Genomic DNA, 23,425 nt, shown 5'->3' with positions numbered 1-23,425 from the left:
TTTCTTCACTGAGAGGCTTTAAGAAAAGCTTAAACATACATTAAAACAAATACCATCTTATTTACAGGATAACACAATTTTTGTCCCCATATGTAACCACTTATCTTTAAGTCACTACACTCCTTTAAAGTTTATCATTCCTTGTCAGCAACCCTTAAAGAACTGTTGATACCAATTTCCTGCCATCTCTGTTGCTAGCTCCTAGCACTAGACCCAGATGATGCCAATGCTTCACCAGCTTTAAAAAAAATCGGTGACCCTGCAAGTCTGGTCATGTCTGCACTCATCTAAACAAGCAGATATTTTTTCCTACCATATCTGTCCCCTGTGGATCTGCTCATGGTCCTTAAAATATGCCCTACAGTCTCATGAAATCATCTATTAGCTCATTTAAGACTGATTTTCCCAATAATCCCAATAGCATCTCGTTCTAATATTATCAGCTCACTAATCCACTGTTTTTACAATTTTGTTGTGATGCAGCCTGTCTTACAGAACCATACGTGTTAATCATCTATACTTGCAGATAGGTCATTGAGGAAAGGAAATTGTCTTTTAATATTAAATTTAAGAGAGGCTTGGCTTATAAGTGCAATATACCTCTTCAATGTATAGCTAGAGATGTCTGACCTTGATTTACAGAGCTTGTCAGTTAACAGGAACATTTGTTCAGCATTAGGGTTTCTTCCCTATAAATTACAATAAAGGAAATACTGGCTTATGGAAACTGTTGAGACTGTGGATGTTTGCATTACAGGCATATTTTATAGCTAGTTCCATAACAAATGAATTACTGCATTAACAAGTACAAGGGCTTAAAATAGAAGCTAGTCAGATTTATTTTGCATATTATTGGACTGAATTAATGGCTTTACATTTATATACTACTGGTATACCAGATTCTGATAAATGCTGATTTTTAAAAAATTGATAACATATGAATAGTATAGAGTAGATTTATGCCTGTTCTATAATATTAGTGCAACAGTAGTACTACTTCTGGTTGCAATATGAACTCAAATGGTGATAACATCCAAAGTAGAGGTGACAAATAATCATTGCCATTTGTCAGGCTAACTGATTAAAGAGAAGTTGCACTCCTTGGTACATGTGTGAAGTGGTTTCACTACCACTCATCTGTACAAGATTTCTCTAACCATTGCTACCAAAATGAAAGAAAAAGATAAAATAAAAGACAATAAAATTGCACAAACACAAACTTGCTCATAAAAGCAAAATACTGCAAATGCTGGAAATATGAAAGAAAAAAAGAAAATGCTGGAAACACTCAGCAAGTCTGGCAGCATCAATGGCAAGAGAAACAGAATTAACGTTTTGAGTCGAATATGACTCTTCTTCAGAAGAAGTCATATTCGACTCGAAACACTAACAAGCTTGTTCATGTTCAGTTATTGTAAAATCTTTCCTGGAAACTAATTCAAACCTTTCCACAGCAAGAAATGATAGCCAGCAACTGCAGTATTTACATGGCTATCACAGCATTGCTCCATATGAAAGTGAAAATTATCTCTTCGGGGAATCTTATTGCTGACTTGCTTACCTTATAAAACTGCCATTGGGGCTCCTGCTAATGGCAGGTAAAGTAAATGCATCACTAATGCGTCAGTTTTACAATCTCTTATCACCCAATATAGCTGGGGTAATGACGTTAGCTTTTCAGCATTTACAGGAGGTGATACTGCTAATTTAGATCAGGTTACAATCTCTTCCCAGATGCTGCCTAGTCTACTGAGTGTTTCCAGCATTTTCTGTTTTCATGCTGCTTATTTAATGGCAATAAATAGACAAAAAGACCATTTTACTTATCACAAGTACATTTCCGTTAAGAAACATTCTTTGTACTTTGAACTATAAAAGCACAATGAAGCATAACCTACTTTAATATTTATATTCAAAAATAACACCCTTCTCTCCGAAAAAAATTCTAAATATATATATATATATACACACACATTATGTATTAAAAACTTCAAAGTGCATCACATTTTGTTTTGCCCTACACTGAGCTTGAACCACTTCTGCTTACAGTAACTTTTATAATGGTGGGTTTTGGGTTAAATGTGGTTAGATCAGCACTGTATATAACTGCATTGTTTTGAAAGGACGCTATAACTGTAAGTCAGCGGTTAGTATGAAAGGTCTGTGTATGTGCATGCGTGCGTCTGTACATCCACTGGATGGTTGAAAGTGCATAAGGAACAAAAAAATCCTTGTCAGACTTAACTACGAAGTGACATTTTGCTTGTGCTTTCAGATATTTCACGCACGCTACATAGTAGATATTCCGTGGTACTATCATATAATGAAACATTATATGCTAAAAGTTACTAATCTGTAATACAAATGTTTTTTATATATAAATCTGATACTGATGTCTCTTAAGGGTCAGGTAAAAGCAAGAACATTACCTTCAGTGAAGTGCAACAAACTGCATGGATTGTTTGCACATTTGTGAATAATTATTACTATCACATTCACACATATCATCAGCATTGTAAAAATTTTCTTTATGCATTCATTCTGACCTTTCTCATTTTCTTGCTAGATACAAAGACCTGGAGTTTCCTTGTGGGTGTAACTGGAATTTGTACCCGAAATTGAACCTGAAGATGCAACCATTTTGCTGATGTAAGATTATGTTCAAGTAAACTCAAAATCTCACTAGGATATGGTGAAACCCAACACGGGTGTAAAATGGACATAAATCAGCAGAAATTATCATAAGCAACTGGGGCTCAGGCAAACGCTGAACTCAAGCCAGTATATTTTTCCTTTGCGTCTTAAATTTAAAGTTTCAACTCATTTAACCATCATTCATGCATATTAGGCTCAGCATGTTTAAGAGCCTGCAATCTGGGAAGCTTTTCACTTTTTAATTTATGCCATAAAACAGCACAGATTCACTATTCTAATACCAGCCCTTAAAGAGTTAAATCAGGAGGGCTGATTGTCATTACTTAGCTTGTACTGTCATGAGTTTAGAAGGTTCATGGGTTATATAAGTGGGGTCTTTTCACTGTCAAGAGGATTCAATAGTGTAGATACAGAAAATCTGGGATGAATTATACGAAGCACAGTGATCCCCACACTCACCCCCGCCTAAATGCTCTAGAACAACAGCTGCCCCGCAGCCATTTAATACCGATTAGCCGTTAATAGGCTGAATGTGGGATTTCCACCCCTGAGGGACAAGAAGCCCTGCTTTAGAGAGCTGTTGGAAAATCAGAGGCTGGCAGCTTTCAAGTGCTGGCAAAACCACCATGGCCATTGCCGGTACTGCACTTGGGGCTTGAGGAGGCATGCAGCGATGGTTCAGAACTTCATTAAGTGTTTGGGGTCAGGGAGAAGGGTGGGTGGAGGGCAGGAATTGAGAAGCACTGGGAGGAGGGGAACCAGGGGTGGCTGCCTTCAAAGGACCCAAGGTGCCAGTTAAAGAGGGACCCCCACACCTGTCCATCACCAGACCCCTGCCGGGCAGGCTGCTTGGCATGGACCTCTCCTGCTGCTGGTTTAATCTCGGCATTGGCAGAATGAGGCCCTTAAGAGGGCATTCATTACCCACTTATGGACCTCATTTACCCCACTGGCAGGCAGGCTGGTAAAATTGTAGTAGGGGCAGGGGTAGGCAGGTAGGCAGCGGGCAGGCCGCCTGCTGGATTTAACCTGCACCTCTGCCTTCAAACCTGCCAGTGGGGAGTATTAAGTCCAGCCCACTATTTCATCAGGTGGGGGAATCCAGAGCAGGAGGATATAATCTTACAATAAGGTCATTTAGCAGTGAGATTAGGAAGCACTTGGTCACACAAAGGATTGTGGAACTCTGGAACTTACATCCTAAAATAGTGGGTCACTTGAAAAGATTGATAGAATTTTATTAGGTAAAGGAATCAGGGATATGGAACAAATGTAGCTGAGGTATAGATTAGCCATGATCTCATAGAATGACGGAATAAGCTTGAAGGGATGAATGGTCAATTCTGTTTTAGTGTCAAACCCCATTACTACAATTGTGTAGAATTTATAGCACAGAAACAGGCAATTTGGCCCAACTAGCCTACCAGTGTTCATGCTCTGCATGAGCTTCCTCCCACTCTGCTTCATCTAACCCTATCAACATATCCTATTCCTTTTTCCCTCATTTACTTATCTAGCTTCCCCTTAAATGCATCTATGCTAGTTACCTCAACAACTCCATGTGGTAACATGTTCCACATTCTAACCCTCTTTGGGCAAAGAAGTTTCTCCTGAATTCCTTATTGGATTTGTTAGTGACTATCTTATATTTATAACCCCTAGTTTTGGACTCCCCCACAAGTGGGAATATTTTCTCTATGTCTACCCTATAAAATCCTTTCATAATTTTAAAGACCTCTATCAGGTTACCCCTCAGCCTTCTCTTTTCTACAGAAAAGAGCTCCAGCCTGTTAGTCTTTCCTGATAGTTATAACCTCCCAGTTCTAATATAATGCTTGTAAATGTCTTCCTACAGACCGGTCACCTTCAGGGAACTGTAAGTGAGATTTATGATCCAAATGAGTGAGATGGATTGAAAACCCATTTCACCTTATGAAATTATATATATTTTTAGGAGTGAGATATTTGAAATAGGTAACATTTTTAGAACAAATTGAGTGAGATTCATCTCAAATGGCGAAGAGATGACAGTCTTGTATATGTTGCCACTATATAATGAAGTGCAGCTTTTCTGAGACTACAATGCACGCATTAAAGGGAGCAGAAAGTACAGAGTAATCTCAGTGAAGGTAAATGTTAAAAAAATACTAAAAATATTACATTTAAAAGACAAACTAAAATGACTTTGTTTCCTGCTGCGCCTGAAAATCTGGTTCGATGGAAAATTGTAAAATTTGAAGACTTGTGCATATTGTAGTTACAAATGTAACTCACGTCCAAAATTATGCAACCATTTAAGTCATGTAATTTGTTTCCAGAGTATGGGTGTATTTGGGTGGGGCAGATTTGGAGGAAATTCCTGGCTTAAGTGCATATGTTAAATTCAGTATGCTTACGTTTGCCCTATATCTCACCTCAAACAAATCTTTTACCCATAAATATCATCCACTAGTTTGTTGCCATTAATCCCTCGGTACGTGACACGGCTTGGTCGCACCAGAACCCCGTAATTTGGTTTACAAGTAAAATAACGTTTCTCTCCCACAGAACCATCATTTTTTCCTTTTCGTGAGCGCAATTCTAATCCAAGCCATAGACCAGGAGCAAAGTCAGTAGGTCCAATGTATTTAATGGTCGCCATCTCACTGGAGCTGCTCAGTAATACTTGTGACCCTTCCTGTAACTTTACGCTTCTCTCATTGGTGCTTGTGCTGCTCCAGCTTCGTCTTATGACTGCGTTTTTTGACCTGGAAGCAAGAAATAGTGTTGTGAGAAGTAAATCACATGATTCTGATGAACAGAATATACCTAAAGCATTCTTCTTGTGAATTTTTCAAGCTGCTGTGCATTTCTAGAGTTATCTTATTTTTTATCTCAGATTTCTAGCATTTGTGGCTGTATTTATTTGTACAAAATCATAGGCCAGAATCTTCGGGTCAGCGAGCGGGGGTAGGGCCCGCTTGCCGACATTTAAAATGACACGTGGTGACGTCGGGCATGTGTCCCGACGTCACTGCATGTCATTCAGATCTTCAGTTCGGCAGGTGCGCACCAGAGATGGCTGCGGGCCCACCGAACTGTCAAAGGCCTATTAAGGCCATTTAAAAACTAATTAAAGTTATTAACTGAGCTGCCTGTCCAACCTTAAGATTGGCGGGCAGGCGAAGCGCTCAAGCGGCCTTCGCATTTATCATGAAACCTCATCGACGGGCGGGATGAGGTTTCACGAAAGGTTTATAAAGTAAATAAAATTTTTTTATTAAAGTTCATTGACATGTCCCAGCTCATGTGACACTGTCACATGAGGGGACATGTCTTAAATTTTTTTTTTCTCTTTATTAAAATTTTTGAAAATCAAACTAATCTGCGCAGGCCCCTACTCAGCCTACCCCTCTCCACGTCCCCCCCACCCCTCCCCACACCCCCAAGCCTGCACAGGGATCGCTCAGTGCTTCTGGGTGCGCGTCATGCTGGGCGGGCCTTACTTGGCCTGCCCACACAAAATGGTGGCGTGCAGCCGATCGCAGGCAGCGATTGGCTGCATGCCTGCCCGTGCCCACTCCAACCTAATCCCCCCAACAGAGAGAAAATTTTCCCCATAGTGCTTTAACATAGATGTTCCATGTAAGACACAAGCTGCAGTGCTCAGCGCTATCTGTGCGGGTGGAGGGAGCAGTGAGAGTAGGGGCCAGCGCTCTTTCGTGTATACGCGTGAAAGAGCGCCTCAATCTCCCTAAGGCACGGAATTGCCTCAGGGAGATTGAAGCGCTTTTGAAATAAATAAATAAGTGCTTTGAAAATTTAATTAAACATGTCCCCTCATGTGACTGTGACACATGAGATATTTAAGAAATTTTTTTTATTTAAGTAGTAAAAGCTTTAGGAAACCTCATCCCGTTCGTGGATAAGGTTTCCTAAAAAACATGAAGGCTGCTTGGCCTTTTTGCCTGCCCGCCAACCTTAAAGTTGGACTGGCAGCATAAACAATTACATTAATTAATTTGTTAATGGTCTTAATAGGCTTCAGTTATCGGCGGGCGCGTGTTGGCGAACGAAACATCGCAAGACGGCGTGATGACATCGGGACGCACACCCAACGTCATCGCATGTCAATTTACATGCCGGCGTGTTGGGCCCACCCCTGCACGCCAACTGAAAAATTCAGGCCTTGAAGATTGAGGGAAGTTCCTGTCTCTGATGATACTGGCTTTATTTTGTCAAAGTTCGATCAAATCCACTGAAAAATAAAAATGACTTTCAAAGCTGTTTCTAATGTTTAGACATTAATTACTCAATGTTGCACTTTGGTTGCACTCAATTTCAATTTAATTATATTATTCAATTAAAAAACAAATTACTTCCAACAGATATTGTAAGAACTATGGTACAAAACATCTTTAGGATAAAGCAAACTTCATGACTGAAAGGAATTAATTTAAAAGGTTTTCTGTTTCAATTTTTTCCCCTTTTTCTCCAAGATTCCCCCAAGTCTGGCTGGCAGAATGGGCTGAAGATTTGCTTCTAGACTGTCATAAACGCTGCAACAAAACCAACAACTCTGCAATATATTAAGTCTAGTGGAATGGCTCTCTTTCTCCTAGTGGAAACTGCTTGGGCTCCACCTGGCCCTTTCTCAGGGATAAGACTAGGGTCAGGAAATCACTTTAGTGCGACCTGTTAATGCAGACCTGTATTTTACCACTGCAAAGCATAAACTGTAGTCAGACAAAACACTTTCAAAATTTCATTAACATTGGTATTCGTACCTTCAAAATCTTTTAACTAAAATATAACTCAAAGTTATATTTTTCTGCTAACCTAACTAGGTTCTAGTTCAAAAATAAGGGGGCATAATTTGGGTCAGGCTGCAAAACTGGCATGGGGATCACCAGGTGTGATTAACCTATGTTTGTTCATAGCAATGCAGGTAGCACTCAAATTTCATGTTGCCTGCTCATTTAAAGGATAGTGGCTTGCAGCCAGCTCTGAGCACAATGCTGACTGGCTGCGTGCCTCAGCAGGTGACCCAAGTTCTTGCAAGGCCAGCATTACTTAAAGATAGTCTGCATTATTTAAAGATGAGGTGCATTCTGGCTGCATCAGGTGCTGGAACTGGTTACAGAAGAATAGAAAGAGGAGTGAAACTGGCACCACATGCCAGATAGTGTGCTCCAAGGTTCTTTGATGCAGCACTGATGGCCTCAGTGCAGGAGGAGAAAGGTCCTCTTCTCTTAGGGAGGTCAGGAGGCCTAACAGACAGACACTGAAAAGGCAGTGGGGAGCAAATTGCTGTCAATGCCTGCAGTGCAGGAAGAAGTTTAATAACTTCACACGAGTGGGCAAGGTCAGTGCATACATCTTCAAATGACTTAATCTTACAAATGAACCACTAGCATCACACATTGCTCCATTCACCACACCACTTCACTCACTTAACAGCTGCCTCTATCAAGCATGACTCAGACCTCATCTTTATAGCCTTACCTCATCCTCACCCACTTAACACCACCAGCTTGCACACACTGCCAGCTTTTCAACTATGACAGGTGCATCATCCAAACATACTGCACCATACTCACTGACACATTTACCTCTCTCTTGCAGACCGAGGAGGCCCATACCTGGAGACAGCAACATCTGGCAGGGAATAGGCATGGCTGCATGCTCTCAGCCCCATAAAGGAAACTGCGCTGGCCATCATTGGAGCAGCCACAAACAAAGACCTGACCAGTAACATGATTGAAATCATACAGAATGACAGTACGCTCTTACCTAATTTACCTTCTCACCAGCTCCCACTTCCCACTCATCCCACAATCTCCTTTGAGTTACAAGCTGCAGATGGAGTAATCATGCATTTCTTGCTTTTCACCCTTTTCCTTGCCCCACCCTACCCTTGTGTCTTCATCCTTTCAGATATCAAAGAACTACCACCTGGTCAAACACAGGGTGGTGGAGCGTGAAGTCCAAGGCAAGCAGGACACTGAAGAAGAAACACTATCACTCAATTTCAGACTTGCAGCTGCCAACTCAAGTACTGGCACTGCACACACTTTAATAGATATTATAGGGGTGGAATCTGCACATGGTGAATCACTGTGCACAAGTGGCTTGCAGCCAGGGGGAGAGGATAATGCAGGTGCCAGCTTCCTTGGGTAGGCAAAGTCACACACAAGCTGCTGCAAAGGACTCAGATGAGGACCTTGATAAGCTGGTGTACAGAAAAACACTGTTAGGCATGCACATGGAAAAATGCTTGATGCCAGAAAGCCTAATCTAACTGTCAAGGTGGATGGGGGAGTCCAGCTGCAACTTTGCACTGGAATTTGTATAGAACTTGAAGCCCATCCTTTCCAGCAAGCAAGTGGTCGCCAACTTCATGAGAACACTGCTGGACCCAGTAATGATGCAGCATCTGGTGGCTGAGGTGTCAGCTCCCATTGAAGCACAAGAAGCTACCCGACATCTGGGTGCTACAGTGAAAGTTCAGACTAGGTCATGAATTATCAGCTTGTTGCAATGCAGGCCCAAAATGGTGGCATGCAGGCTCAGACTGCTGTAGATAACACTTCTCAGAGGGATCCAGCAATTTGTGCTCCAGCAGATTAATAGGATTGCTGAGGCACTACCCCAGAGCAAAGGCAGTGGCTCCATGGAGCACAAATCTTTCTCAGCATTCGTGCTCCCACCACTGTGACTCCACCAGTTCCCCCACTGTTGCCTGTCAGCCAACCAGTCCACCCACACTGTGGTCGTGCAGTCCAAAACCAAGCCTTCTAGTCTGCTCAAGGCCTGCTGCAAGCCCATCTGTAATCTCCCCCACTGAAATTCAACAACCTTCCACCAGTCATGCTGCAGCCACTGAGATAGCATTGCATAGGAAAACTAAGCCAGGCAAAAACACCTGCGAGACACTAAAGAATGCTCAATATCACGACTCACTGGGAACAGTGCGCTGTAATATCAAGCCCCACTGTTCCCCGAGCCATGACAAATATGAAAAGTTTTACCAAACCATAAGATTGCCCCAATTCTACCAAACTGTTTAATTTAGGTTAACAGAATATGAGCACCAGGTTTGTAAACTTAATAAGTAAATATCTGTTTATTGAATAAATTGTCTTTAACTAGTGGCAAAGGAAAGAAATATGAACCGCTAACTTCTAACTCACTAACTTAAACTTTACCCCTTCTTAAGCCCCAAAACACAAACACACACACACAAACATACAAAAACAAGACACACAAAACATGGATTTTAAGGGTGAGATAAAACAGTTCAATAGCACCAATCTGAAGTACAGGTTTAGATAGGTTGATTTTGATTGATGTCTTCCAAATTCCTTGTAATTTCTTGTTGATGACATGAGGCGGTCTCCCAGCACTTGCTGTCTGTGGTTCGTTGGTTGAAATACTTGCTTTCAATGTCTCTACTGATGATTTTTCCCCTTTTCCTCTTGACAGGGGTTTTCAGAGAAAGCAGGTTAGAGAGATGTGAGCAATAGCCTGCTAGCTATTATGGCAGAATTGCTGGAATCTTACAAACATAGGAGAGAGAGGTTTCAGGTCTTCCCTCTTTGCAGGCTAGGAGCTGTTCTGCCTGCACTGTTATCACACAAAACCCTGGTCACCTGGTCAGGAGCTAATTAAAATGCTGTCATTAGGCAGTTCCCCCTAGTCTAGTACTCCTTTCTGGTGCCATCCTGTTCTCTTATGGCACTCTATGTTCCAGGATAGCAACTTGTAGATATTCCTCATCCTGTTCCAGTGAACATGTCTTTCAACTGCAGCCATGGTAGTTTTTTAAAGTCATAGTCCAATTTTTAAAGCCACTGTCCAAGAAAAATAAAAAATAGGTTCTTTACATCAAGGATAATCAGTTAACGTTTGTATGGAATATATTTGATTTATTGGGTAAAGTTGGTTTGGAATGATTGTTAAAAGATGGCTTGTATTTCAGCATTTTGGCTCTTTCTCTTCCTCCTCTTGTCCCTGAGCTGCTTGGTGAATCCCTGGTGGGCAAGGGCAGTGTTCTCATGATGGCAAACCCATGCAGAACAAAGCAAACCACGACAAACTGGGACATATGCTCCAGCAGAACAGTTCAGGCAGTGGAACCATTACTGAGTGTGATTTGTTTTATTGTTTTATTGCTGAGCACCCCAGTGGTTTGCTCTGTGTTTTGTGTGGCAGCCTGGTTCTTACTGTATGCCTGCTGGCCACATGTGGTTGGGTTGTGAAGCAGAATGAGCTAGGTGTTAAGCAGATAGACCTGGTTATCCAGCAGCCACTCTGGTTTGATGTGGTGGCTCAAATACTGAAGGAGCAACAGCCTGGTTCAGAATAAAAGTATCATGATTGCTGTTAAGATAGCAGGCATTCAACATGCCAAGCATGGCTGCACATTCAGCAAGTGGTAACCTTTGCAGTGGAGCACATCTCAGCAATTAGCCACTTTTGAGCAGTTGATCTCACCCTGCACCATGGGGATGTCCACTAACTGGATATCTGGCAAAGCCACATGCATAGTCCACCTGCTTCTCTAGTCAGAGAGAGCATAATGAACTCCCACAGCATCTGTCACGTCTCTTATGCAGCAGTGGACGTTTAATAGGGAGATGTTACAGAGGTCACAAGCTCTAGCCTGGAAGGATGCCAACACGAAGGAGGTCTGGGCCACCATCACCTTCACAGCCATTGGCTGTGCCGTTCTTGCCCTACTTTAAGGCTGCAGACCCGCTTGCAAGAAGTGGCAGAGTTCTGTGAGCAATTCCCTCCTAAAGCACAGATGATGTACACACCACTCCTGGCTTAAGCTGAAGTAAGAGAAATGTTTCTAGAAGATCCCAGGCAGATGAGGCCTCCTGCTGAGAGCCTTTTTCCCCATTCTCCTCCTCCTCCCTCTTTCAGCAGCTTGTCCTCTTCTTTGCTGCCTCTGCTCCATCTCCCTTTCATGCTGCAGCCCAAGGGGGATTGCAACTATAGCACCCAGGACGAGGGGCAAATAGGCTGCTAGAACCCTTGAAGTCAGACCAAGGCCTTCAAAAGGGAGTTGAACAAGCACCTAAGGAGAAAAGTTTTGCAGGGCTACGTGGAAAGAACAGGGGAGTGGGACTAGCTACATTTCATGTGCCAAGGGCACAACAGGCTCGCTGGGCCAAATGGCATCCTTCTGTGCTGCAATCACTCTGATTCTCAAGATGTAGGACATTCCCTGTCAACTTCACTAACGTAACAAAACTGCAAACCAGCAAGCGCTTCTACAAACTCAGACAGAGCCAGCAGGAATTAATCAGCAATTAACCTGAGAGTGGTTGGTGATTCCTTTAAGTCGTGCTTGTAGGGGTTATATCCTACTGCTGACCACATGTTCAGCTGTGCACATTTGAGAGGACATTAGATGGAGCAGTGAAAACAAAAATGGCAAAGCTGGCATCAAAGCAGCGTTATATGCTGACTGACATTGCAATCTGCCAACTCTGCATACTTCTGACGCACATTCCTTATCTTCATGCAAATACAAAAATCACCAAGATGGCATTTGACACTAACCACACCAAAAGTGTGTACGTAGTGGGCATGTCATTTTGATATCAAAACAGTACCTGTAACACCAAAACCAAGGGTGCAATGGAGTCCAATTTTGCAGCCAAAGTTTTCATATATCAAGTCCATTTCTCGAATGTCATTCTTTCCACCAGCATAAGCTTGTAAAAGGTTTGCATAAAATAACTTCAGTAAAATATATTATTAAATGCACCCTATAACTAGCTTCCTGTTGCTTCCTGTCTTTTTTTGTTTTGGGGCACACCAAGAAAAGTAAAATGTCAGGGCATTAAGGCACTATTAACTGTTGTACTTTTTAATTATACTTATTAAAGTATCTTGAACACTGTTAAAATAGCGCAGGCTGAGATGACAATTTAATAATCACTTTGTAGAGCTATTGCTGACAGCAGTTCTAAACTTTACTGGCAGTGCTGTAAAGTAAATGAGGTTGGAGAGTGGTTTTGATAGCATGGTCCACATTTATTTGTTTCATAAATGACCCCAATTAAATTATGGTAAAAAAAATTCATTCCTGTTGGTATACTAACAGTGGACTATGCAGTTAGTTCCACATGTATGGTCTTGTCACCAGCGTTGAGAGGCTTGCTGCTTTGTAAAGTAGTGCTGAGTAATGAGATCAATATTTGTTCATGAGCAACTATAGAAATAAAGCCACTATTTGCTTCACCATCAAAAATTTTATGGCATTTCTACGACATAGCCTTGTATGCAGTTAAAAACCAATAAAACAAATCACACCCAGCTGGAGGCATTGCACCATCTAAAGGTCCTTTCATTTTCTCCAATATTATAATCCTACAGTTTCATTATCATTTGGCTTCTTCAAAGAAATAAAATGCATACAAAATACACCATTGATATTGATGGTGGTATTGGTATTGATAGTATTCATCTGTTAGATGGCAGCATTCCTCACTTACCAAAAACCATTACAGATTTTTCATAAAAATATCAAACAGTGTAAGCCTCATTACAGACACTGCATGGAGTCTAGATTGCCAACTATTTGTCCACCATCAAACATTCATCACTTGCAATATATTCTGAAACATCAATGCCCTATCCCACCATTTAAACTTGCATTTGTGTAGTGCCTTTAACATAATAAAACATCTCAAAGCACTTCACAGGAGCATTATTAGACAAAAATATGACACTGACCATAAGGAAATATTAGGACAGATGACTAAAAGCTTGATTGAGGAATTAGGTTTTAAGGAGCATCTTAAAAGAGGAAAGAAAGGGAAGTTTTAGGGAGTGCCAAAAGGTTCCATCCTAGGCTCCTACTATTTCTTACCAACATTCCACATTCAACGCAACATATTTACAGATATTAGAGAGAGGGTGATAGAATAGTGGGGATGTTACTGGACTAGTAATCCGGAAGCCCAGACTAATGCTCCAAAGACATGAGTGGAATCCCACCATGGTAGCTGGGGGAATTCAAATTCAATTAATTAATTAATTAAATGGAATAAAAAGTGACTCTCAGTAATCATGATCATAGATTGTCATAAAAATCCACCTGGTTTGCTAAGGTTCTTCAGGGAAGGAAATCTGCTGTCTTTATGCGGTCTGACCTACATGTGATTTCAGACCCAAAGCAATGTGGTTGACTCTTAACTGCCCTCTTAAATGACCTAGTTGTATCAAAAGGCTACAGAAAAATTAAGTAAGTATGAAACTGGACGGACCACCTGGCATCAACCTAGGCACCAGAAACGACAAAGGCAGATCCTGCCAATTGACCCTGCAAAGCCCTCCTCAGTAACATCTGGGAATGTGCCAAAATTGGGAGAGCTGTCCCACAGTCTAGTCAAGCAACACACTGACATAGCCATACTTTCAGAATCATGCCTTAAAATGTTGCAGACTCCTTCATCACCATCTCTGGGTATGTCCTGCCCCCCTCCAGGGGGCAAATCTATCAGAGATGGCAACACAGTGGTATACAGTAAGGAATGAGTGGCCCTGGAAATCCTCCAGCATCTGAACAAACATGGGCGAGGAAGCCCCCTGCTGATTAGCACCTACTTCCCTCTCTCAATTGATGAATCAGTACTCTTCCATGTTGAACACCACTTGAAAGAAGCACTGAGGCTAGCAAGTGCACAGGTGTACTCTGGATAGGGGACATCAATGTCCATCACCAAGAGTGATTCAATAGCCCTCCTGAGTGAGCTGGCTGAGTCCTGAATGACATATCTGTCAGATGAGCCTGACACAGGTGGCGAGAGAAACAAAAAGAGGGAATAACTCTCAACTCACAAATTTAACTGTCACAGATGCATCTGTTCATGACAGTATTGGTTGGAGAGCCCAGCACATGGTCCTTGTGGACACTAAGCCCCATCTTCACACTGAGAACATCCTCCATTGTGTTAAGAGGTACAATCACCATGTAAAATGGGATAGATTTAGAGCAGATCCAGCAGCTCAAAACTGGGTATCCATAAAGCGCCAGAGGCCATCAACAACAGCAGGATTGTATTTAACAACAGTATGTAATCTCAAGGCCTATCATATCCCTCATTCTACCATTACCATCAATTCAATCCAAACCTGGTTGAATTAGGAGTGTAGGGGAGTATGCCAGGAGCAGCACCAGGCATTCCTAGAAATGAGGCAGCCACCTGGCAAAGCTACAATACAGGAATGCATGTGTGCTAAATGTGGAAGCAGCATGTTATGGAGAGCAAAGCGATTCTACAAACCAGTGGATCAGATCAAAGTTCTTCAGTCCTGCTACATGCAGTAGTGAATGATGGTGGACAATTAAACAACTATTTGGAGCAGGAGGCTCCAAAAAACATCCCCAGTGAAGGGAGAGCCCGGTGCATCAGTTCAAAAGACAAGGCTGAAGCATTTGCAACCATCTTCAGCCAGAAGTGCTGAGTGGATGAGCCATCTCGACCTCTTCCTGAGTCTCCAGAAATAGAGATGACAGTGCTCAACCAATTCCACGTGATATCAAGAACGCACTGGATACAGCAAAGGCTACAGCCCTGACAACATTCAGGCTGTAGTACTGTAGTTGTGCTCCTGGCCAAACTGTTCCAGTACAGCTACAACACTGGCAACTACCTGACAATATGGAAAGTTGTCCAGGCATGTCCTATCCATAAAAAGCAGGACAAATCCAATCTGGCCAATTACTGTCCCATCAGTCTTCTCTCAATTATTAGAAAAGTTTGCAGTGAGGAGCAAACAGCACTGAGCGGGGTTTGTGCAATGAGCAGCGAGGCACTCGGAGCCAGTGACAGCTCAATCTGGCCCAGCCTTCTGGACAGACATAGGTTCCTGGCATCACCTGAGCCTGAAGGAAGTCACATGCAATTAAAGTTTCCACTTTTACTTCAAATATCATTAATGGAAGATGTCATCGACAGTGCTATCGAGCAGCACTTGCTCAGCAATAACCTGCCCACTGATTCTCAGCAAGGCCACTTGGACTCCAGACCTCATTACGGCCTTGGCAAAACCTGGACAAGAGAACTGAATTCTAGAGGTGAGGTGAGAGTGACAGCCCTGGACATCAAAGCAGCATTTGACCAAGTGTGGCATTAAGGAGCCCTAGCAAAACTGATGTCAATGGCAATCAAGGTGAAAATTCTACACTGATTGGAGTCATATAAGTGCACTTAAATGATGCCAAGGCTTAGTCCGTCCCCGTTGGCATTGGGTGTCATGGCATGCGTGAATGGACATTATGGTGAGAAGGCCAAAAATTGGTTTCATGACGCCGTGAGACCAGTTTGCGATTGTCCGCTCCACCCATTCAATGGCAGACCGCCTTTCTCACCGCTGCACGTTGGGAACGTTATTTTAATACATCTGCATATAGTTATAAGCCCTGCTCGCTGGAATCATCCCCCCACTCTGAATCATCCAGGCACATTGGCAGGAAAACACGCTGGCCCAAGGTATGTCTTGACAAGTATGACGTGCAGAAGTCAGGACTTACTGTTAGGGCCTTACTCACATGGTGGATATCCGAGGAACAGAAGAAGCTGGAGTCCTACAGCAACTGGACCCTGGAGGAAGACGTGCATCACAAGCTGGGTGGATTTTCATGGGCATGGCTCTGCTGCGAAGCAGCTCACGGAAGGTAGAAGGTCACCGTTGATGTCTGGGGTCTGCTTCGGGATATCAGGGTCTTGCCAATGGCTGCTAAGGATTATTGTCAAGTGGGTGGAGAAGGTCTAGGTTTGACTGAAAAAGGAAGGGGTACCGGCGGTGGGGGGGTGGTGAGTTTGGGAGGGAAGGAACGATAGTGTCCAGGGGGGTGAGGTTGGGAGGAGAGGAGGGCGTAACAGGGAGAATGTGGCAACTGAGGAGGTAGGTGTAATGGGGGGGAAAAGGTGGATGAGGAAGGACGAGTATAGAGGGGAGAATGAGTCCGGGGAGGTGGAGGGGAGGTAGGAGCCCAGAGGGGGCAGGAAGGAGTCCAGAGGGGTGGGGAGGAAGGAGTCTGGGGAGGGGATGGAGGAAGGAGCCCAGGGGGAATGTCCAGGTGATTGTGCAAGGCAGGAGTCTGTGGAGTTGATGACTGCCTCCTGCAGAGCGAACTGAGGATGGATGTGGTAGGATGGAATAGTGAGCATGAGAGAAGGCAGAGTGAGCGGTAGGGTGGGAAGGTGAGGGTGCGACGGTAGTGGTAGAAAGGATGTGAAGGATGGTTGGTAGGGCATCAGAGGCAGACATGGACCCTGGGGGTGGGATGGAGGAAGTTGGGGAGGTCAAGATGGATGGGGGGGCAGTGGGCTTCTCAGGAAGATAGGGAATGTGCATGTTCACCTGGACATCCTAGGTTGAAAAAGGTTCTTGTTGGTAGGTGGTGGTGGGGAGGTGGAGGGTGATGCCAGAGGGGTCAACAGTGATGGGGAGAGGATATGGGTGACTGGGGGAGGGAAAAGGACAAGGGAGCTAAAAACATATTTTACAATCACCGTGCTTCTGAAATCAAAAATGAGAGGAGCCTCATGTTGGGCGGCACAAGTGCTGCATGGGATTGCAATCAGTGGGTGGGCAGAAATGCAGGTCACCTCAGGTGGATAACTGAAAGAGAACCCGAGCAGGCAGCATTGAAAATGCTTAGGACATTGAGATGAATGTGATGGAGGAAGGCTCCGTCTGCATTGAACAATGCTTGCTTGAGGCTGTGAAAGGCCCTGCTACACATACACATTTCTCCCTCCAAAATCACTCCTGGTCCGGCTGCATGCAGCGGCACTGCTAGTGTGGGGGGATGTAGGGGGAGGACTCACGAAGCATGTAAATAAAGCTAAAAGACACCATTAGACATTACTCAGTGAAAGTGAATATATTTTCAGATTATAAAGTAACAAAATGTGTTCACCCGTGCAACCACTTGTGATCAGAAATTCTTAACTTTTCTTGGCATACCACTTCTTCTAGTTCCTGCCCTGACATCTGCATCAGGGATGGAGACAGCCTGTGCAATGGTTGGCCCTGTTGCCTCTGATGACTTTGGCGTGGGTCCTCTGGAGAGCTGAGGCCTTGAGGGCCTCGGCCTGCTTCGGCTGTCCTCCTGCTCTCTCTGTGGTGACGGAGGATGGGGTTGAGGGGGGTCACAGGCAAAGGGGACTGGAAGGCAGAGAGCAGCCTCTGAGATTCCTGAGTGGGTGTCCAGTTCCCAGCAGTGTCCAACTGCCGCACCTCCTCCCTTCGGGTGCCTGACGGCCCCAGTGTGACCCCTTGAGGGGGAGGAGCACCTGGAGGGATGGCAAGGTGCCCTGTTTCGCTCGTGCATTTCTACTGCAGGAACCACTCATGGCTGTCGCAATGGAGTGCAGGTCTGTGCGCATATCTGCATTCTGCTGGACCAGAGTCTTCATGGCATCCGCCATCCATCCCATGGAGACCTCCATATGTGTACATATGGGCACCACTTCATCAAGTGGGTGCACTCCTCCAACTCGCATGCCACTCTCTTGAGGGCTTCCAACAGTTCCACGTGATGTTCCCCGCCTTCTGCTGACTCTCCACGATGATTTGGAAGGCCGAATCCGGAGGCTCGCCATCTGACTTGGGTGCCTCTTCACAGGCGCCTCTTCCGCAGCAGTCCTCAGAGTGCCAGGAAACTTGGCTGAACCTGCCTCCTCCTACTGCGGACAAGTGACTGTGTGGAGATCACCAGATTGTGAACGCGAGCCTGCTCTATATCTAGGTCCCACCAAGGTGTGTGTCTCTGCATTGGCAGAGGCTGTGGGTAAGCACTTCCAGGACTTCCAGGCTGCTTATATCCAGCCCTTCAATGAAGGAGGTGCCCTCTTCGCAGGACCTGGATGGAGCTGGCTGGCTGTGGGTGTCAGTTGCTCGGCAGAGCTTCCTGTGAACCAAAGTAGGGATCAAAAGCAGAGTCAAAAGCAGGGGAGAGAGCACTCACAGTTGTGTTGAGAGATGGATACTGTGGTGCAGGATCCTCATATGGGTGTTTGCCACTGACCTCATCATCTCCGCAGGCACGGACCACGTCCTCACCAGTCAGCGTGATGGCATGCTCCTCAGTGAGTGAGAGGTCTAATGTGACCCCCAGTCTGGGACCTCCCCCTGCTGTTGTCAGCCAGCTTCATGAAAACAAATGGAGAGCGTGAGCAGGATGTATGGAACTGTGTGGAATGTTTGTGAGGTAAGTGGAGCCATGGATGGGATGAGGACGTGAGCTCCAAACAATATGAGCCTGATAGAGATGTGAGGGTGTCAGTTAGTGGTGGTGTCCATTGAGGTGTGAGATCCTTGTGGGTGTGTGATGGGTTTGTGAGAGTGTGAGTTGAGAATGATGAGAAGAGTGACTTGCCCTGGCAGAATGGATGAGGCCATTCATCGTCTTCCACACTGGATGGCTGTCCTCTATTGCAGGGTGTTGGCGCTGACCACCGCTGTCACTGCCTCCCACGTTGGATTGGTGGCCTTGCTTGCTGGTCTTTGCCCAGAGTGGGGGTAGAGGGCTTCGCAGCAGGCCTCCACTGCATCCAGTAGGTGCTCAAGGGAGGCATCACTAAATCTGGGGGGGCAGCATGTTCCTCCCTTTGGCAGGCGTCAGTTCCCAGCAGCTTCCTAACCCTTGAAGGGTGCTAGCTCTGTGGAGGGAAGGCCTTTAAATATGGCACCCGATTTTCTGAAGACCTGAGGTGATGGTGGGGTGGGCAAATCAGAGGCTGCCCCACTAGCGACCCGGTGTAATTCCTGGGAATGCATAATCAATGAGGCAGGAATAAGACGATATGGCGTGAAAAGCTGCCATTGCGGCTGGCAGGTAATATTCCATTTTTCCCACCCGCTACCACACTTAGTGCAAATCTGGGACGACTCCACCCTTACAGTGCAGTGGTCAAACCATGCTTAGAGTAGCGTGTTTAACTTTTTGGTCTCCGAGGTACAAAAAGATATGATTACATTGGAAAGGGTACATAGAAAGACAACAAGACTAATCCCAAGTATAAAAAGTTTGAGTGGTGAAGAAAGATTAAAACTTGAGCCTTATAGTATTGAAAGCTGATGATTGAAGGGACCTCATCAAAATAGAAAAAACACTAAGTGATATAGATATCTTATGATCTTTACAAGCTAATTATCTTAAAAGTTTCACTGTTTTCCCTACAGAGGAAGTTCCATTCAGATCCTGACATACAATACTACAGAAAACATTTTAATTTCCTCTGCCCAGAGGTATAGAGGTGGTGGGCTTACTGCTCTGCTCTTGCTCTGTTATGTTCGCCAGGGCTTTCTTCTGGCCACCTACCTGAAACAAGCAAGAACCTCATTAACCTATGCAAATTAGGGTCCCCCTAATTCTGCTGGGCAGAACATGCGCAATGGTCACTCCATTCAGTTAAATATGATGGGAAAGAGAAAAGAGGCCTGAAAAGGTTCCAATTATTTTTGTGAATTGATTTTTCTCAGAACCATTTTAATCATTCTTAGCTTTCAAGCTTTTCCCTTCTGATTTGTAGGATACAGAGCAATATGGCTTCTGAACAGCACCCATGCTCCCCCCAGGCTCTCCAACTTAACTTCGGACTAGCCAAGACGGTCTGATATTTCACCGTCCTCGAATAGCAGAATGTCCAATTATGGTGTGCAGTTTGCTGGAGGCATTTGCCAAGGAACAGTCCAATAATTAAAATTTTATAAGGCAGCATTAGTCGATATATTATTGCCTGCAGTATAGTATGTAGTTACACTTTTCACTCCTCCTCATGTTGCAAATAACATTCCTCTTAACTAGTAACCTGAAACTTGAACATATCTGAATGCAATGTCTGTAGGAATCTCCACTGGAGTTATGGGGAGAGATTGGAAGAACCCTCACGGAAATTTAATCCCACAATGTTTTAAACAACACAGGCATCCATTAAGGATGATTGCTGCTATGTACAAGATCTGTTTATTCACGGATAATATTCTTTCAAATTCAGTTTTGGTTAGTTAGAAACAGCCCGTGCTAGACAGATGTGTGAACATAGTCACATTGTTCATCAAACGACCAGGAACAACACTTCTTTTCCCTCGGTCAACTCAGTGAGTGGGATTTTCCGCAGCCGCCCGCTACCGCGATCTTCCAGTCCCGCTGCAAGTCAATGGGCTTCTGGCTGGGGCGCTGCCACACCTGCAGCGGATCCCACCCGTGACAGGGCCAGAAAATCCTAGCCAGTAATTCTGAGCTCTTATATGCTGGACAATGAATCAAACCTTCCAAATTTAGTCAGCACATCTGTACACTCATTATTCTAGAACAGGTATCTTGACTGAAGAATCATTTTCACATTTTCAACATTAAAGGGAGGAACAGCATCAAACATTTTCTGGGATTATGCTCCAATCCTGTAGATGCCATTTTTTGCTATTCAAAATGTGTTCTAGATATACAATTTTGGCTTCACAAGTTGAATGGCTCTCACTGTACTTTTTATGTGGATAACCAAAACCCAATGCAACAAAGATGCATCAATATGTTTCCCCTTACAAAGAAGACAATATTATTTTATGTTTTCCTTTCCTAAAGGGCAGTTGCCTGCCCTTTAATAGGGAGGAAGGACATCACTAGCGTTCTTTGGAGGATGAAGGTGGTCCAATCTCATATGCAAACTGTTCATAGAACGGTCTGTCCGCAAGCATTACCCAGACCTCCCTGTCGCTTGCCATTTCAACAGTCCACCCTGCTCTCATGCCCACATGTCCGTCCTTGGCCTGCTGCATTGTTCCAGTGAAGCTCAACGCCAACTAGAGGAACAGCACCTCATCTTCCGACTAGGCACTTTACAGCCTTCCGGACTGAATATTGAGTTCAACAATTTTAGGTCATGAACTCTCTCCTACATCCCCACCCCCTTTCTGATCCCCCCTTCATTTTCCAATAATTTATATAGATTTTTCTTTTCCCACCTATTTCCATTATTTTTAAATATATTTCCATCCATTGTTTTATCTCTACCTTTTAGCCTTTTTCGATTCCTTCACCCCACCCCGACTAGGGCTATCTGTACCTTGCTTGTCCTGCTTTCTACCCTTAATTAACACATTCCTTAGATAATATCACCACCTTCAACACCTTTTTGTCCTTTTGTCTATGACATCTTTTGGCTATCTCCACCTATCACTGGCCCTCTATCTAGCTCTACTTGTCCCACCCTCCCTTAAACCAGCTTATATTTCACCTCTCTTCTATTTTTACTTAGTTCTGTTGAAACGTTAACCGTGTTCCTCTCCGCAGATGCTGCGAGACCTGCTGAGTCTTTCCAGGTATTTTTGTTTTTGTTCTGTTCATAGAAGCCTCTTTTTAGGAGGGTATTGCTAATAATCCCTAGAGAGATTGTTCTGCACAAGTTTATACCTCTAATCAAAACAAATTAATAACAAAATTTGTATTAACACTCTAAAATTGTGAAAATAATACAAAAGGTACTCTTATGATCTTAGTTGATGTTACTACTGGATAAGCCAGATCCTTGGGTGGAACCTGGCTTAATAGATCCTAACTTTATTTTTTGTTTAGAAACGTGGAGCACGGCTACTGAACAGAGTCTCAGAGTCTGCTGATGTACTTTTAACAAAATAATAAAACATTTATTAAACAAGAAAAAAATGAACTATATTACACTGCCCCTTCACCCACAACCTTACCTTTACAGATATATACAAATTCATAAGAATAACACAAGTTATAAAAAATCTATCTTATACCCTGATGTTCACAATAAGTATACTGTCCATATAAACCAATAGAAAGCCTGTAGTCAGGCTCACCACACTCCAAGATCAAGTGACAGATGCCACCCCAAACAGATACTATGAATCTCTCATCAACTCCCCTCAGGCACTTGTCACACCGTGAATTAACAGGTCTCACAGAACTCCGTCTTTCTCGCAAGGCTTTCCAATCTCAACGTTCAAAGAACTTGTTTTGGAATCTTCTCCCAAACAACGCTTTCACTTGGTCACCTTTCACAAGGATCCACCTCCAGGATTTCAACCTCTCCTCCTGATGTTCCTTTCCCCTGGATTACCACACGCTTTCAAGCTTCGCCTTCCACGGACTCTCTCTCAGATACTCACTCAGTCCCCACTCCCTGGTTTTGGGACTTTCTGTTCTTTTGGGAAATTTGCTCTCTGCAATTCCCTCTACTGTCCAGCTTCCTCACCCTACGATTCCCACAGACCAACTGAATTCAAACTGCTTTTCTATTTCTCTGTCTCTCTATAGGTCTCTTGTTGCTAGGCAACAGCACAGTTTTTCCTACTTTGTTTTAACTTCCCTAAACCACTAACCCCACTTGAAACACAGCTCTCCACTTCAAGGGTTGCAAAACCTCATCAAAATGCAGGTATACAAACATAACTTCAGACTTGCTGACTTCATCTCAGAGAAAAAACTCTAAATGAAACTAGGCCCAGGTTTCACCCTTTTAAACCACAAATAAATAATTTAAATTAAATTTAAAGTTAAAACTTAAAGCTATAGCTTATTTGTAACATCCACCAATGCAAATATAACTTACTTAAAACTAACTCTAGTTCCTAACAGTACCCTAAAATGCTCATAGGTCACAGATGCTGGGGAAATAATTATGGGGAACCAAGAAATGGCAGAGGAGTTGAATAAATACTTTGCTTCAGTCTTCACGGTAGAAGATACAAATAGCATTCTAAAAATGCTAAATAATCAAGGAGCAAAAGA

General features: G+C 43.7%; 1 protein-coding gene across 3 annotated transcripts in view; it reads right to left on the bottom strand.

Annotated features, from left to right (window-relative positions):
• Window positions 1-815: 815 nt before the first annotated feature.
• Window positions 816-23,425, bottom strand: part of LOC144689829 (CAP-Gly domain-containing linker protein 4-like) — a 350,052-nt gene continuing 327,442 nt past the window's right edge. For all 3 annotated transcript variants that reach the window (XM_078557236.1, XM_078557237.1, XM_078557239.1), the window contains one exon: window positions 816-5,402. In XM_078557236.1, coding sequence (XP_078413362.1) covers window positions 5,084-5,402 — 319 coding nt within the window. In that variant the 3' untranslated portion in view covers window positions 816-5,083. The remainder of the gene's footprint in view (window positions 5,403-23,425) is intronic.

This window comes from Cetorhinus maximus, chromosome 14 (genome assembly GCF_964194155.1).
Source record: "Cetorhinus maximus chromosome 14, sCetMax3.hap1.1, whole genome shotgun sequence".
NCBI lineage: Eukaryota > Metazoa > Chordata > Chondrichthyes > Lamniformes > Cetorhinidae > Cetorhinus > Cetorhinus maximus.
This window is presented reverse-complemented; position numbering and strand designations above follow the sequence as displayed.